The sequence below is a fragment of the Ambystoma mexicanum genome, chromosome 8 (assembly GCF_040938575.1).
Source record: "Ambystoma mexicanum isolate Mex_15411 chromosome 8, UKY_AmexF1_1, whole genome shotgun sequence".
NCBI classification, from domain to species: domain Eukaryota; kingdom Metazoa; phylum Chordata; class Amphibia; order Caudata; family Ambystomatidae; genus Ambystoma; species Ambystoma mexicanum.
In genome coordinates, this window is record NC_090929.1 from 1,149,359,393 (window position 1) to 1,149,377,346 (window position 17,954).

The following is a 17,954-nucleotide window of genomic DNA, read 5'->3' on the forward strand; positions in this document are numbered from 1 at the left end:
CCTTCAAATGTTCCTCTCCCTACGGCCTACCATGCCACCCTTTGATCTTACTTCCTACAACTCACCACAAGATTGTTCTCGTCCCTCCACACTATACCTGCTCCCACGTGCACACCACTATTAATTCCACCTTCACGCTACTACTAATCTTCCCTTCTCACCACATCTAGTCCTCCTTCTGCACTAGTAATCCTCCCCACCTTCTTCTGGGTCATCCTCCTTTTACTCCTTCGCTCACCCCCCACTCTTCAGCTACCACCTCACTCACACAACGTGCATGCACAATCACAACATAGTGGCACTTTCACCTGCCAATACCTCACCTTTTCTAGAAATTACCCCACACTCCTCCACCTAATCCTTCCTCCTTCTGGTCTTTTGTCTGCCACCTTCTCTTCCTCTGACCTCACTTGAACATCCCACGCCTTTCTTTTATCCTCTGTTGCTTATATCCTTCCCCTCTTTTCTCTGTTGGCTCTCCCCTTCTGGTCCCCCTGGCCAATGTTGTCCTGCTTTCCCCGCCTGGCAGATGTTGCAAACAGTAGAGCATATAAAAGGGGGTCTAAGCCTCACCCATTTCTTTAATGCAGGTCCACCGTCCTCAATAATGGCGGCCGCTACAATCAGAGTTCTAGTTTGTGTTAGTGTCCAAAGCTGAAATGTGACAGTTTCTGTTAACAAGCTGCTCCACGGCTGTGTTGCCAATAAGTATCGGTTGTGGCTGTTTCACCAGGCGGCTCTGTGGCAGTGATGCAGGGGAGGGCTGCTGCCGTGGGGAGTCGATGGTAGTATTGCACGCCCTTGCTGGTTCCTTCTTTCATGTCGCGCAGATCCTCTCTGGAATCACACTACCGATTGGGGCGCGCTGACATTGAGATGTCCTATATCGTCACTGGTGTGCTGCTCGCTCACTGGTTCACCAGTAAGGGTACTCTTTCTTGTAGTTCTCTAAAAAGAACAGAGAAAGACTGGACAGCCTTTGAAGACCAAGGTATGAGGTGATCAAGAGTGATGCCATTATCAATTACACAGGCCTTCCCAACTGCCACCTTCCCCCTCTGGTGTCCACCCCGGTAGGTCTCCCACCTCAGGGTCCCCATCCCTTCTTGACGGGTGAGGCTACTGTATCTCATATAAGAGTATGTGCTAACCTATTAAAATGCCTGCAGTAGTAACTTCAGGTCTGGATGTTGACATGTGGAAGGGTCTGACTAACAATGAATGGCTTGTACCGTTTGGTTTTTTGTTACCAGCCAAAATGCAAATAGCACTATTGGAAGAAGACCGCACCCCCTTCGGCCCCACATTGACTTCAGCGTGTCTGGGAAATGGTAGCGATGAAACCTCATTGGGCGCTATTAATAGCAGACACTCTGCCTTCCTTCACAAATGGCGCATAGTAGTAGACCTGAAGAGCCGCAGGGACTGAAAACCTTAAATCTCTTTTGTTAATTATTATAGTGTCTAGCAGCAATATTGAGTATTTCTGTTATCTACAAGTTGCATTCGCTACCGCACACACCCAGTGGGAGGTAAGAGGGCACAGTGAAAGGAAAGGGGAAATGTACTTTCTGTTGTAATTGTAACTAGTGGGTTTGTGTTGAGTGTGGTGAAACACAATACGAGTTGGAAATAAAACCTTTTACTTGTGAACTGAACTGATAATGGATACAGTTTCCCATGATGTTTGCCTGCTATAGAACGTACATTCTCTGGTCTGTCTTCGAGATTCACGTGTTAGGCACTGCTCTGAAATGGGTTCATGGCCGTCGAGGGGATATGGAAGTACTGGTCCGGATGGGTGGGGATGCTTGGAATGAACACTCTGGAGTGGAGCACTGAAACGTGTGGGTGACGTGGCAGAGGATACTAAAGATCTCTTTTCCCCCCTTGACAGAATGGTTTCACGCCGCTGCATATCGCCTGCAAGAAGAACCGTCTTAAGGTTATGGAGCTGTTGCTGAAACACGGGGCTTCTATTCAAGCCGTGACGGAAGTAAGACTTGCCTGCTCTTAGAGTTTGTTCACTTACTGTGTTTTTGTAATGCACATTGTTTTGCAAAAATGTGATTTGGGTTTGCGGCGTCCGCAAGCACTGCCAAGGAACATGCTATCCCTTCTACCTTTTCTCCGCTCTTTCTCTCATTCATGTGTTAGAAACCCACAATGAGGATGTGGGTTACATGTCTGGGGCTTCCCTGTCTCTCAGGGCAGACTTTACTTCTGTTTTAAATGTATTCTCCCATGTATACCTTGTCCCCTTATAAATCCCTGACGCTATATTTTAAGTAATCTTAGCCCCATTAGGTCAGGAATGTATTACTATGCAATATTCTTATACTGAGGAACTTTTAGGTGGATATCAACCTGTGGGCCTCCGCGACCGGATTCACTTGTAAATGTTCCTCTTGGAACTTAATGTCGCATTGGTGTGGGAATCTACGGAGGCAATGAGTGACTCCACTCCGTTGAGAAAGCTTGAATGATACTGTGTTTCTTACACACCTGTTACTGCGCCACAGTGAGTTGTCTGACACTGTAATTTCAATATGTTTCCATCGGTCATGAGGTACTTATCATGAAGTACTTATCATGAAGTACTTATCCGTAGAAGTGGTTTAACATACATTGCTTTATTTTTAAAGATTCATGCAAAATCTTGAAAAAGTTAAGAAATGTATGTTAAACCACTTCTACGGATAAGTACTTCATGACCGATGGAAACATATTGAAATTAGTGTCAGACAACTCACTGTGGCGCAGTAACAGGTGTGCAAGAAGCGCAGTATTATGAATATGTTATGCAATAGGAGCAAACATGGGGACTGTTGAAGTGTTTCAGATGCATTCACCAGGGCAGGAGCTGGCTCTACAGTGACTATTGCAGATATGTCTCCCATGCATGGGCTTCTTCTCATTGGCAGGGAGGGATATCAGCGGTGATAGATCCAGGAAATCCTATTCGGTAATGGAGAGAGTGGCATAATGACGATATGTTCTAGTGTGTCCATTTCCTTACTGTAGCCCTATTTACTGTGCCTGGCATGTAGGCTTAAAAGCCAGCAAGCTCTTCTAGAGTTGTTTTAGATTAATTTATTCCAGGATCTTTGGCATCGAGGCCTGCATGTATGCAGCATATACGCTGTTTCTTGATCTTTCTAGCATGTGTTCCGCGTTTCACTATATAACACTATTCCTATACATTTCTTTTCAGTGTTTGTTTCCCTTTTTCTGGTTCGTGCTGCTGGTTATTTTTCCCTTAGTATTTTGTCCCTCTATGTAGAAAGACTTCTCTTTTTAGGTTTTACCCTGGCAGCTGGAGCAAACTAGAACACTCTGATCATGCCGCCTCTAGTCGTCAGATACAGAAATCAAGAGTTGATCGCTGGAAGATTTTGAGTTCCTCTTCACCTCTGGCATCGTGCTCTTCAGCCTGCCAAGCCATAACAGAAAGGGTAACAAAAAAGTATGCAAATCAGGCGTGGTCCGACCCAAAAGGGGCAGTCCAGGCCGAATTGCTTGGTCACATCCCTTCTGCCCAAGATCGCCAGAAACCCCATATGTCCCCAGATTGGACATCAGGAGTGAGGTGTAACTTTGGTTCTTAGGCCCAACAGACTCGCAAACCACTGGGCTGACTATAGGACTACAGAAGAGTTGATGGCTGGAAGGTTTGGAATGAATCTTCACCTCTGTTATTGCTCGGGCAAACCCTCCACACCATTATTTTTCCGCCTGCCAAACCATTACAGAAAGGGGAAAGAGCATTTGCCAATCAGGCTTGGTGACCAGGGTTCTGGAGGGTTACCCAGTTCTGTGCCAGAGGTTAAGATTAATTCCAAACTTTCCAGCCATCGCCTCTTTTGTTTTGCTCTAATGGTCTGATGCTTGGGGTGATTACGCACGGGTACATTTAAGACTATGAAGGGTAGAGTGTACCTTTTACTCTTCAGATGAGGCTTTTGGAAAAGCACCTTACGATAAACATGGAACTACCTCAAAGGACTCATCCGGTGAGCAAAACGAAAGTATCTTTGTGAAGTCAATATTTACAAGCAAAGGGCTTTTTGCTACACTACAGAAGTTTTTCAGATCGATGATTCCAAGTGGAGAACTACTTTGGCACCCATTTCACCTTTTCACGCTTGCTGCAACTTAAGATCTTTTATAGATGTTGCAATCCTCATTGCCAACCCAATCGAGATGTTTGACTCTGAAACAGTCTGCTTTTTTCATGTCTTTGAGAATGGTGGTGCAAAAGATGTAACTGCTAAAGTGTAGTCACACCAATGTTTTTCGATTTTTGGATTTAAAGTCATTCCCGTTCAGTCGACAGGGGAGTCCCTTTCTCTGCGACACCTACATCGCATTGCCCAGAATTGTTTTGCGAAGTACTGGGTTGGGCATTGTTATTCTCCAGCCTGCTGCGTTCATGCAGCAGTCCACTGCCTTCTCCCAATCGATTTAATGTGTCATTCAACTGCAAACATTTCACTGGGTTTCCAGGTGCCCGCTAGATGGCACTGTTTGCACAATTAGTTATATACACCACTATTTCCTTTGGCGTGCCTCTCGCTCCACGCCTTCTCATATCGAGTTGTGATATAAGGCTTCTGTAATGTGCAAAATCAACAGGTTGCGCTCTGAAATATTTTGTACACACAAGGTGCCTTCTAAAATGCCGAATAAATAATATTTAATCTCTGTTGGATGCGAATTCATAGCTTTGCCGATAATCTAGTTCAAGTTGTACTAATGTATGTTTGAAAGGTTTCTTGCATAGTGCTTAAAACTGTTTCAAAGCGCTATGGTGAAGATTAAGGGAAGGGTGCGCAAGTATCTCACATGTTAGTTGAGGGTGCACGCATCTCTGCTCTGCCACTGGCTGCTACATTATTGTAAAAAACGCATGTTTGAATAATTTTCAATTATCACCCATGTATTTTGGGAAGATAAATTCTGCCCTCGTCCGTCACATTGGCTGTTATTTTTGGTGAATTTTCACTTCGACAAAAAAAAGTCCACCTATAAAGATGGGAATAGTTTCATGAAGGGAACATTGATGCATGCTTTGTTTTAAAAAAGGCACTGTTGGAAAGGAGCAGGATACAGGATACAGCTGTGCCCAAAGAGGTACAGACACACGTAAAGGCAATTGGGTGTCCCAAGAGAGCGAGCAGTTGGGTGTTTTCACGTAGGGGCTGCGCGCACGAGGGTGCACTCTCCTAATTAAAAAACAGTACAACCAAGGTGAAAGGAGGTGTACTTGAAAAGGGGGCGGAGGCATAGAGGTTGTGGGTGCGGAGAGTTTGTTACATCAGCAAAAGAGAAAAATAAATGATGTCTTTTTCTAAAAACATCCTGTCATTACGCCAACGGCCAATTTGTAGAAGTGGGTCAGCTTGCAATTCGTCAAACATGAATCTTCAGAATCCGTATTTGGCAGGCAGTCCTGGAACAGAACTCAGGAGCTGCGAATAACCGGATGAAAAGAATGATATGCCAACAACATCTGCTAACATACCAAAGCGGGTCTCATTTCATAATGTAATGGCTCGGAGTCAGGTTTACCAGCCCAGGCAGAGCTAATATTGGAACCACAAGGTGCACTAAATATAATGAATGCATTATGTGGGCAGGTCGAGCCATGACACACGTGACACAAGAACTTTGTGGTTCAGTCAAGTGGTTTTATTTACATGTTTTTAAGGGAAGGGATTGCACCAAACACCTATAGAAACGAAGCTAATCCTTAGACATGATTAGGGCTACCCTAATGCAGTATCTGGTATAGAGCAGCACAACGTGGGGTATTCTTCAGAGTTCCAATACCTCCAGAGGAATAGTCCCAAATCGTAAAGTTCAAAACTAGTTTAGTTCCTCCAAAGACCCCCTTCTACAGGCAAGGTTCACTGATGTGGCCAATTGACATTTCCAAATCTAAGTTTAGCAAATTCTGAGCCTCCAGGCTGCCCTGAAGCTTAAACAGAAATGTTGCATTTCTTGGCCAACAAAAGAGTTCACAAACTCTTCTCTTCAAAGTCCATCCCTGGTCTTAAACACACAAAAATAAGTTTCTCCTAGGAAGACTCTTCTAGGTTTTACTCACAGGAGCCTCATTCAGGACCCTCGGTTGGTCTTTCTGATTCGGAACTCCTCTTCCACACCTGTACCTGGCGGTGTTCTCCCACCTACTCCCCTGCATTCTTTCATCAGGTGGCCAGGGAAGGGCCATCGCTTTTGGATCCCGACCCTGGGGGTGGACAAGCGAAGGAAGATCACCTGAGTGGGGGAGAACATCCAAGGGTGAGACATGGTATTCCCCTTTTTCCCATTCCACCTTAAAACCTTTCCCCTCAGCTTTCATTGGGTATTTCCAAAACCCATTCCAAAACCCCTCCCCATTTCCAATAAATACTGGGACGAGAAAGAGCAACAGGGAGTAGTGAAGATTTCCCATAGTGTGCAGGAGAAGGAAAGAAAGGTGCCAGTGTGCACGAGCAAGAAGTCAAGAAAACAGAGGGGAACAAGAAGGGGTGCTGAAAGCCCCTGAAGGGAAAGAGTTAAGAGCAGGAAATAAAAGAGAGGGGTTAAACCTGGCATTTTTGAAAGTCTCTGATGCTACCCCTTGTAGAACTGTATATGAAAGAAAAGTACATCCTGACAAACTGAAATAGTGTTTTGAAACGCAAGAGGGGCCCGAGCTTGGGGAAGGGGACCCTGATAGGCCCAAAAGCTGAACTTGTATTTGAACTTGGAAGGGGCCTAAGCTCGGGGAAGGGAACCCTAAGAGGCCTATCAAAGTGAAATCTTGATATTTTGGTGGTACAGAAGGAATTGAAGCTTGGGGAAGGGAACCCCAAGGCATTAAGAACACTGATATTGTTTGAACTATGAAGGTCCTATGAACAGTACCTTTTCGAGTGAGCTGGATCTTTTGAAGCTGACCAACCTACCTACAACCGGTGAGTAGACCGCCTGAAACCAATCCTGGTTTCCTATATTTGTTTAAGCACCACTTTTTGCTTTTATAAGACTTCCTAGCACATTTTTATTATAGTCTCTAGCAGCAATATTGAGTATTTCTGTTATCTACAAGATCATATCGTAGGTTTAGACACAGGCAGATTTTCATTTTGGACTTCCAGACTTTGACGGCCCTTAAAAACATCAGTTAAGGGAATCATCCTTTTAGTGTTAGGGTCAGTTAGGCATTACACCAACACAGGAACTTTAGTAAAATAAAGGTATTGAAACGATTATCTGTGAGTCTGTGTCTCTTGATACCATGGCTGCCTCACATTTGGCAGGGTTCACCATGATCTGGTTTCTTAGCATTCCTGAATTGAGATCTCACCACGACCTGGGGTTTTCAGCACTCAGTAGCCAGATTTCCACTCGACCGCTGGCGTAGTACACATCCGTGTAACAGGGCATGGGTAGTAAGCAATTTAGCTAACACAGTTGCCACCTGAAATGAAGTTGTGGTCCCTCTGCACCTGCAGGAAGCAACGAGGAACACATCCTCCTTGTCTGGTTCTGCTGTGAATTCTATTCAGGCTGCTGCCATGGCTGGCCTTACCCAGTCTCTTTTATAGTGTCTAAAGGTGTTCACTTCTTTAATTAGCCCTGCTGATTGGTTGGAACTATTAGGTTTTGGACTCTAGTTTTGGGTTGTTTTATGGCATTAATGTCTCTTCACGGATCTTTCAATTTGTTTCCGCATTGGTTGATTATCAGATTTCTCTCACCTTCTTGTCCCGTGGCTTCGGAGGCGGTATTAGAGGTTGCCGCCATCTTGGAAACCTTCATGTGAATGTTTTGTGTTCTTCTCTTCAGAACGGATGCGCTGCTTCCTGTGGTGTCCACGCTTCTTCACTGCGGACATCAAGTAATTTCGGGAACCTTTCCCTCTGATTTCCATGAGCTCTGCTTGTGTATCACTAATCACTTTGCCTCTTTGGTCCTTGACTGCTGGTGTGGAGTAAACCGTGGTATTTACAGAATCCTCCCATTTGTGAGGATGTGTTTTTAAATGCCCTTGATGGTAGGGTCTTAGAGGTACCTATTGGTATAAGTGTTTTAAACATCCTGGATGGTGTACCACTGTGCCTTGCTAGAGGGGGTGAGCCTGAGCGGATTCCATTCCTTCCTCCATAGAGTAGCAGCCAGACCAGCCCGTCCCTTTTGGCTCTCACCTCTCACATAATAACATGGGGAGTTAAGTCAAGGCCCCACAATTAATAAACGGAAAGTAGAAATTGTATTGAGAATACTACACTGTGTTCCCTGTAACAAACATGCCATGATTTAAAAGTTGCAAATGTATCTGGTGTGCTATGAATAGCCAGCTCTTAACTTCAATGATGTTGACTCAGATTTGCAGTTGCACACTTCTGACAGGAGTGCAGCAGATAACTGCATGCAAACCTGTTAGCTAGATAAGCTGTGGGAGTCCCTTGACTTAATAGAATCCAGTCACTTGCAGGCATCACTTGGCTTTGCACCCCATGCCGTCCTCCTCCTGCTCCATAGATCTAGCATGAGAAAGTTGCAGGAAGCCAATTGTGAGTGCCCTTCATCTTGATGACATTTCATTTGAGTTCATCAAAACATCTTTTCATAATTAACTGTTTCACACGTTTTATCTGTACGAAGTTCAGGTCATCCGCTCCCTCTAAATGGTAAAGTATTCCGAGGCCAGATAGGAGCGAGTGCCTCGTGCATTTCAAATGAAGAACATTTCAAGCATTCCCTAACAAAATCTTTAAAAACTGCTATTTCCATCATACACCCCTATTTCCAATTAATTGAAGAGAAACTGGCAGTGACCTATGTTCTTACAACAAATTTCAGGTCAAATATACCTGAAACCTTGTTTTCAAAATCATTGTTTCCAATTAAATTCTTGCAATCAATTCGAGCTGTTGGCATTGCAATTGCAGAAGGCAGCCCACAGGACACTGGTGAAGAATCTAGAAACCACAGGTGGAAGTATCCATGATAAAGCACTTCCCAAGTTGGGATAGTAAATGACGTGACCAACGACAGTCATGGATCACTTGAAACAAGGGTCCCTGAACATCGTGGCTATGTTTTCAGGACGAAATGTCTTTGCCAGATAAAACAATTATCATATTTCATAAAGCCCTGCAACAGCAAGTACTTTGCCCAATCGCAGTAGACCAATATAGAACTTTATTAATTTAATCCATGGTTATGTGTCTTCAAATGATGTTAAACACATATCCATAGAGGTTTTCTTGAACTGCTTCAATATTTAACTGTGTCTCCGTTCTCAGATGCTATTATGAGTCTGTGTCAAGGCTCTGGCAAGAGAAGGCACAAGGCACAGGATATTGGCTGGATAAATGTAGACAAGATCTTACAAGCACTAGATACGTATCACACAACATGTACTCAGGAACGAAGATACATGCACGGTAAAGTACAAGTAGATGGTGATACATATATACACAAGGGGACGTGGGGTAGTTACTTAGAAGCTTCTTATGATTCTAAGGAAAGGAAGCAAGCTCCTTGCCCACAATTGCTGTTAGTAACCATCAGCGCTAAGACCACATACAGGACAAGCAAAGGCAGAGTCTGTGAGCGGACACCTTTGATGGCATTATATAAGCCAAAACCTGTGAGGGCAAGAAACACCAGCTGGAATGCCAGCAATGGCCTTGAGCACTGCTGATCAACAGGGACCCAGAAGGGGCTGCAACATTAAAGGGAAGTAACTTAATACATAAAAAAACTTGGCAAGGAATAGTGCTTACAGGACAAGGTGGAAAACATTGGCGTGCGTTCAAACAGATGCAAGCAAATACCAAACCTTATAATCAATAGGGAACCAAGGGAGAAGAGCAGTGGAAAACCAGGGAACATACTCCAAGAGAAAGTTCAGGAACCAGAAGCAGGCAAAGAAAAAGGACAAGCCCAAATCTCCTTCTCCCCCACCCTGGCAAGGAAGGGAAAAGGGAACAATAACAGGCCATTTCTATAAAAAGGGGGTTTCTGGGGGATCACCTCTTGACTGCGGAACACAACGGGATCAAGGAACTAAAGAACACAAACTGCTGATCAGAAACAGGAAGTCCATCTGGAAAGTACTGACTCAAACAGGACGAATGCTAAAAATGAAATCCAGGAAATACTATTAGTATCCAGCGAGGGCGCAATCAGAATGCAAGAGCCATTCTGATTGGCCCTCGCCGAGTCATTACCAGGCCCGGAATCCCTCTGTCGGGATTCCATGGCCTTTGTCCCTGCGGGGGGGGGCAGCCCCTCAGCCAATGAGGAGGCTCGAAGCGGGGCCATCCCTGCTCCGAGCCTCCCCATGGCTGAGAGGCTGCCTTCACCCCCGCCGAGGACTCGGGTAAGCTTTTTCTTTCAATCATCAATTCATATAGACACATATGTACAATGGTGGAAACATCAATTGCTGATGTGCTACATATTGCAGTGTGGAAAGTCCAAGAAGCCAATTATTCTAATATTGGTAATTCCTCCTCAAATGGCTTAACATTTTCATGAAAATCATACAACGATGAATTGTATTCTTTGCACTCTAACTGCAATTGTTCATCAAGAACACAATATACTCATAACTATCGTACAAAAGATGATTGTGATAGTAGCGGTCACATCAGATGATTGTGGTTGTTGTGTTGGAGTCGAAACAAACACCCTGCTATCTTTAGAATATCTGAACTCAAGCAATTCTTAACTGAATAGTTCCATCACCACTAGTTTCGACATATTTCGCCATTAATTTGAGCCCATGTCTTCTTCATTACTGAATAAGTTGGAATTTCTTAAAAGACAAAAAAGTACAATTTGTGTTGTAAATTAGTGGTTGCCTTAACTAAGTGTAAACCCATACGCAACAAGGCTGGTGTTAACTTTCACATGGGGCCTTGTATCTGTCAATTGTATCTCATGGCTCGGAGTTGCCTGAGAACAAAATATAATAAGATATGGCACCATAAATACATGCCATATTTCAATAAATGTTAAGGAGTTTTAATAAAAAATGTCACCTGCACAAATACCTATTTATGATTGTTAAAAAATCAGTATGGTGTCCCAAGTGGAGCCTACATCTCAAAGCAATATCTCTGGAATTCTGTAAAGAACCCCATAAAAGTAGCATAAGATACAGGCAAACATGGATGCCAGTTCGAGGAGAGGTAATATCTGCCACCAAAGAATATTTTTAAATTGAAATGTAACTGTTTTTTTTAAATAAAATGATATGGCTTATCCATATGGTGCCATATCTTGTTTGTTTTGTTCCCAGGTGACTACGAGCCATGAGTTACAAATGACAGATAAAAGGTCCCCATGTGAAAAGTAATGCCTGTCTTGCCAGGTTGTGTGTTACACTTAGTTAGGCTAGGCAAGCACTACATATTTACAATACAAAATGAACTTGTTTGTCTTTATAGAAACTCCACCAAATCGTCTCCTCTGGGCTACTCTAACTCACCACTTCCTTCTCATGTCTGCCTACTTTAAAAGGACTCCAGTAATAAGCACCCTGGTGTGAAATTGGGGCTCATTACGGGGCTGCCAGTAAAACCCGTTGGTAGGCGGCGGGTTACCGGCAACCCTCTAACACCCTTACCCGCCGCCTGATATCCCGGTGACACCGGGATATCACTAGAGGTAGAGGGGTTAATCCCTATTTCCATGGAGTCCCATGCGGTCACTGAAGAACCAGCACCGTTGCTTCCGGGAGAGACATGCCGGTAGGGTCCTGAAAATCTGGCAGGTCAGGCCTGCAGGGTGATCCGTGGCCCCTACCGGCATTCTCACAGTATGGCGATACGTTGTACCCTTGTTTCCGGACCGTCATACTTGGAATGAGGCCCATTGTCTTTAAGTCAGGCCTGTCTTCAAAGCCCTGGTTCCAAGGAGGGTTCCTGTACCCAGGCGGAAGATTGGATCAAAAGGAGTAGCTTTCTGGGCATGGTCCAACGTAGTTGTTGTGGCAAAATTCAGGCATGAAACCTAATGCACACCAGCCCTGTCATGACTAAAGCACTGATCGCCATGCTGACACTACTATGACATACAAAAGCTGTGGATTTGCAATTTTGCCATCATAGTAGCTACCATGCCATAACCATTAACACGCCGCCAGGTTGACTAGGGTACATATTATTATGTTTTGAAACAGATATGCAGATGATTAAAAACATAAACTCTGAAATCCTTTCAACTGGTCCCATCATTTGTGACCCGTAAGAGGAAAACCTATGAATCTCTCTGCAAAAAGAAAACAACACTGTGCAATTATTTGCTTGGAAAAGGTCATCTGATACTGTGGTCACTAATGATTATTTTCAAACTATTCTCAAGTGGCCAAGCCCAACTTCCCCAGAAAGTACTGTTCTGATACTGTCTTCCCTCCAAGTGGTACACTTTATTCCGCTATCTGGTCTCCCCTTCAAAGGGCAGCAGTTTTTATACAGTTTTCCCCATTAAGGGACAGCATGTATTCTGGTAAAGAGTCTCCTCCCAGAAGGGAGAAGCTTTAATCCTGATTCAGAGACACCTCTTCAGGGGGAAGAGACTATTCTGATACAAGGTCACTAATATAATACTAATATAATACTAATATAACTTGACATTTATATAGCGCTTTTATCAAAAGCACTTTACATAGAACATTTTATATACAATTATTATCACCCAATCGACATTGGTACTCATTTTATCGACCTCAGAAGAAGAAAAGGCTGAGTCGACCTTGCAGGATTCGAACCTGCAGGTCTCACAGATCGCAGCAGTGAGTGCTTAACCCGCTGAGCTAACTTACCGGCCTCCTTAAAGGGTGGGGTTTATATTGATTCAGAGCTCCCCCTCAAAGGAGGTGGAGACTTTTGTGACATAGTCTCATCCTTAAGAATATGGCCTGCCCTCAGCCCACGTTACCACAAAAGGCAAAGGAGGTATATCTCTTGACTGTACCTGTTTCACCTTTATAATTGGGTTCACTGTTGATTTGTAAATGTGTGATGCCTGGTTAGATGGTTTAGCCGCTACTCATCCTTGTACCCCTGCAGGGCAACAGCCATTTCATCACACTGATGGGCAACGTTTGGGATTTGATATAGTCTGTGCCTACAGATTAGTCTTCCAAAAAAAAAAAAAGTGTGCAGTTAACATTAGAAACAATGAAAGGCATTTCATAATTTCTAAAACAATGGAACTCAACAAGAGCATCACATAGGGCTTGAAAGCAAGTGCCCTTTGCAAGCTATGTCAAGAGAGGGGACTCCCCTGCAGCAGTTAGGTTAAGAAAGCTGACCTGCTCAAGAACCTCCAAGCTTTTGAGGAAGCCAGGGGATTGGGGGACCCCAGGAGGCCAGTAGCGGTCTGGTGTGCCCATATCAGACCCAGTCAACTGGGGGATAGAAATGGAGGGGGACAGCGACAGTGGTTCCCACCATTCTTCTCAAAAGGCAGGTAGTATGGCTCAGAGATCTCAAGTGTCAGAGGCAGAGGGAGGCGACTGCTCTAAAGGGGCAGATGCAGCAAGATTCTATGGTGCTGCGCGACCTTGAGCTGAAGGATCAGAAGGAGACGACAGACACACTTTCAGTATGGAGGGAATCAGCTCCATTGGTGCACCAAAGGAAAGACTAAGCACCACACACCCAAGGACTTAGTCCTGCCATACGAGGTGGGGAAAGATATCTTGGATTGGTTTGAAGCACTGGAGTTTGCCTTCCACATCCAGGAGGTGGAAGAGGTTCTAGGGATAAGCCTTTATGAGCTGCCTAGCTTAGGCTGGGACTGATGTAATTAAACAGCTGGCTCCTGCACAGATGCCCATTTATGGAAACATGAAAGCTGCCACCTTGCAGATGTTCTGCAAAACCCCAGAGCAGTAACTCGAGAGCAAGCTCCAAAAGAAGGGGAATCAAACTTTTGAGGAGTTGTATTTCAATTATCACATTACCTGATTGGATGGGTCACAGGTAAACCGCATGTACAATCTGGGAGCATGCAAGACTTTCCTTGAACAATGTGAGATGTTACATCAGCGGTTCAATGGACAAGAGTATCACAGAACCTAGAGTCCAGAAAAAGGCTTGGGTGACTGCAACCAAATCAGATGACAGGACAAGGGACAACTGATAATGGTAAACAGAGGGAGGGACTGGACAGAGGTTCTGACCCGTCTTCTAGAAAGGCCCCCAAAGACATGAAGGGAGATCCCAGACCCACGGCTGGTCAGCCCCCACAGAAAAGCAGAGTGAGGGCACCTCTAGCACTGAAGCTCACCCACTCTCAACATCAAGAGGTTATTTTCTGTTGGGGGAGTTGACACATGAAAAAAAGAGATCCGGCCTGCAAGATGAAACCCAAACAGACCAATGTGGATGCTCGTCTCATGGAGGAAGCCATAGTCTGTGTGGGCATCTTAGCAGATGAAGTCCCACTAGGCCAGGGAGTGGCCTAATGGTCCCTAACTCAGAGCAGGAAAGGTACCATGTCCCTGGCACTGACCCCAGTTCCTGCCAGTACTCAGATGTTTTTGTATCATGTCTCCATAAATGGGCAAAAATGGCTTTCTTTGTGTGACACTGCTTCTAGTATCAATAGAGCCAGGCTACAATTGGCCAAGGAAGGGCAGTATATGCGAGGATCAAATGAGCCAATAATGGGGTTTGAGGGTCTCTCATACTGTTCCTTGGCAATTATAGAGCTTAGTTGGAGGGTAACAACCCCCTGTACCATGTTGCAGTCAAAGACTCCATTTCAGTCTCGGTTGGGCAATGATCTCTCTGACCTTGACATTGTGGAAGCAGTGACTAGAGAGTGAGCCCTTAGAGCAGCAAAGGAGGATGCGCTTGAGGGCTTAGGCCATGAAGCTTTTGCAGCTTCAGAGTATTAATGGCCAGTTTCTCCAGTAACTCAGTCCAAACCTGAAGTCCCCTGAGGGTCCTCCTCCTACAGGAGAGAGCTCGGCGACCATTGGGGTGTGTTTGGATGTAGCACGTGATTCAGTGATCTCAGAGTGGCCTACTGGTGTACAACAGGAGCCTAAGAGGGTAGACAAGGTAGTTGTCCTCAGCTGGAGTCCCAGATCAGGTTGAATTTTGCCAGTTACAGAGGGACTGTCCCATTCTGGCAGCTCTGTTGAGGCAGACGGGGGAGCATGCGCAGGGCAGAGGGCCTTATCCACTACAGCAAAGGGAACGGATGCAGAGTGAGAGCCCTGGCCTATTCCAAAACAGAGGGCGGGTAAAGCAAGGAAGCAAAGCGAAAGCTCTGCCCTGCTTATCGACTGTGAGCTCAAGAATTATTCTAAGGCAGGGTACAGCCAGGAGTTAGTTGTGCATCCAAGCATCAGGAGTTTCCTACCTGACTTGGCTCCTGACACACTTGCTGGTCACTTAGAGGGGACTGGGATATCTGTCAAATAATTTTTACAAAAACCATGTGGATGTAAAAATTGAAGAAACACATGCTCTATCCAGTGCTGCCAATATACTGGTAAGATAGTAGGGGCAACTCAGACCCCCTCAAATCCACTACCTGTAATAAGGTAGTGTTGCATGAGGAAACTAACTTCGGTCACGTTGGTGCCACCCAAGAGGCCATATCTGACAGGGCACTACCGCATGTCATATCTGTGGCTATAGAGATCACACCAAAATGTGAGCCAAACAACTTTTCAGCACTGGAACAATGGTTGGCGCAGGACCTCAGTACTACAATTCCCAGACTATAGGCAGGGAGGTAAAAGCCCCAGACAGGCACATGTAAATCTAGATTTGGAGCAGACTCAGCACAGGTGAGCTCAGAAGAGTTGATCAGCCCATTGTCTAACTTTGCAGGCGGCTGATGGGGAAAGAGTAACAGTGGACCACAGTTGAGAGGAATCCAGAGCTTGGGCATTGGGACACACCTCTGCTGAGATTCCGAATGCACATGCTGCCTAAACCTGAATTTCATAATTGTCGCACAGATGGCATTTGTACATTTGTTCACCTTGAGGGTAAGCCTGGCCCTTAGATGGGTGGTTCTCAACCTTTTCGGCTGGTGGCGTGCGAGAAATTGCCATTTGGTGGGCATGTGAAAGTCCTTGCTTTTTTGTATTTGTATTAAACAATAAAAATGATGCTGTTAATTCCATATCAGAAAAGGGTTTGCTAAAGCGACCCCTTTCCGAAAATCTCCATGCCAAAAGCATAGTGCACACGTGTGCCCTGCTGCATCATTCTCCAGCCATTTAGCTCCAGCTCTATAGTGGCACAGAGCAGGTTCAAAGGTCGCAGGTGCCCCATTTGACAGCTTCTGGGACAGCAAAGTCACTGCAGACAAATGACTCATTTAAATCTGCACCTCTGATCCAAAACCATAATAATAATGATGATGAATGGTTAGTCTGTTGACAGGGTAATTCCTAATAATTATCCATACCTGTGTTTTGGTATGGTGACAATCCTACAATTATTAAAGCCACGTAAGACTGGATCACCCATACGTCAACACTTTGAGCTCAGGCCAGTCATGCAAAGGCTAGGTGGATTCTGGTCAGACTGGCTGCCTCTGCTCAGCCCACAGGACAATGGGCAGGAAGGCTTTATTATTGCTGTTTGGGTTGTTCCTATTATTGTATTCACACCCCTCCTAAGAGTATATTGTGTCCTCAGCCCACATTATCGAAAAAGGCAAAGGAGGTATATCTCTTGACTGTACCGGTTCCACCTTTATGTTTGCGATCCTAGTTGGTTTGTAGTAGTGCGAGGGCTGAGTAGGCGGTTTAGCCACTCATCCTTGTACTCCTGCACGGCAGTAGACATTCCATCACACATACCTTCAAGGTGGAGCTTTTATTCTGATACCGTCTCCCTCTTCAAGGGTGGAGGGTGTTGCAGTATTAGGATACAGGAGGCACTTTCCCCTTACGGAATGGATAGCTTTAAATCCTACCTAATTGTGAAGAAACTGTGTTAAATACTGCCAGAAGGCACGATATTTCTAAATTGGGGGACTAAAATTCGTGCTATTGGGGAAAACATTTCAGAGAGGGATATTTAATTTGAGAATAAAATGTAATACATCTCCTCGTGTAGACTTTGTTACTGGGAGGGTTTACTTCTTAAAGCTGCTTGCAAAGACATCCTCCCATGCATCCCCATTATGTGATGCATCTATCAGGTCGGGTCCATCCTTCAGGTGCTCTCTCACCCACTTGTCAACTCTTTTGCAGTGGCCTACCTTGACGTCACCCTAGCACTCGCTGCTCCCTTCAAGCACTGCTGCTCCACAAGCACCTTTACTACCTCACACCCATGCCTCCAAGCTCTCCAATACCATCCTTGAAGTGAGAACAAACATGAGCCTTCACCTATGCTGCTGGTGCAAATTCCATCCCCCTTGGCAATCCTTGGCAATTGGAAGGAATCTCTACTCATGATCTACTCTATTCCTAATTTAGCTACTACACTAGCCTCTTTGCGTCTCTCCGCTCCCCCCACCCAGTGAGCTATCCATTACCCTCCATTCCTTGCATGCCCCACCTCTCTTCATTCCTCCCTCTCTCTTATGTCCTCCTCCAGCCACTACGTCAGTTGAACTGGCACCCATCCTCCATTCTGCCAAACTTTCCTGTGATACTGCTGGTCCCTTTGCACCCTGAGGTATTAAGTATGGTTGCGAATTTCAAGTTGCACGCTATTACAAAAGGCTTAAAATGTAACTTGCCCCCTCAACTCTCCACATGCATACAGCACACCATGTCTCACTTGCCCAGAGATAATTTTCACTCACCAATAGCTAATAGTAAGTGCACATGTTGAGGCCTGAATTAAGGAACTGGTACTTTTTCAACCTCTCCTGATCCGTTGGGATTTTCCCAGCATGCTACCAGGAGGCCGCCACCCTATGCCTAAAGAAACATATAACTGTTCCTAACAGTCCTG

At 45.0% G+C, this 17,954-nt stretch overlaps 1 protein-coding gene across 7 annotated transcripts in view; it reads left to right on the forward strand.

Moving 5' to 3' along the window:
* Positions 1-17,954, forward strand: part of ANK3 (ankyrin 3) — a 2,768,233-nt gene that overhangs the window by 1,880,111 nt on the left and 870,168 nt on the right. For all 7 annotated transcript variants that reach the window (XM_069611214.1, XM_069611216.1, XM_069611217.1 and 4 more), the window contains one exon: positions 1,898-1,996. In XM_069611214.1, coding sequence (XP_069467315.1) covers positions 1,898-1,996 — 99 coding nt within the window. The remainder of the gene's footprint in view (positions 1-1,897; positions 1,997-17,954) is intronic.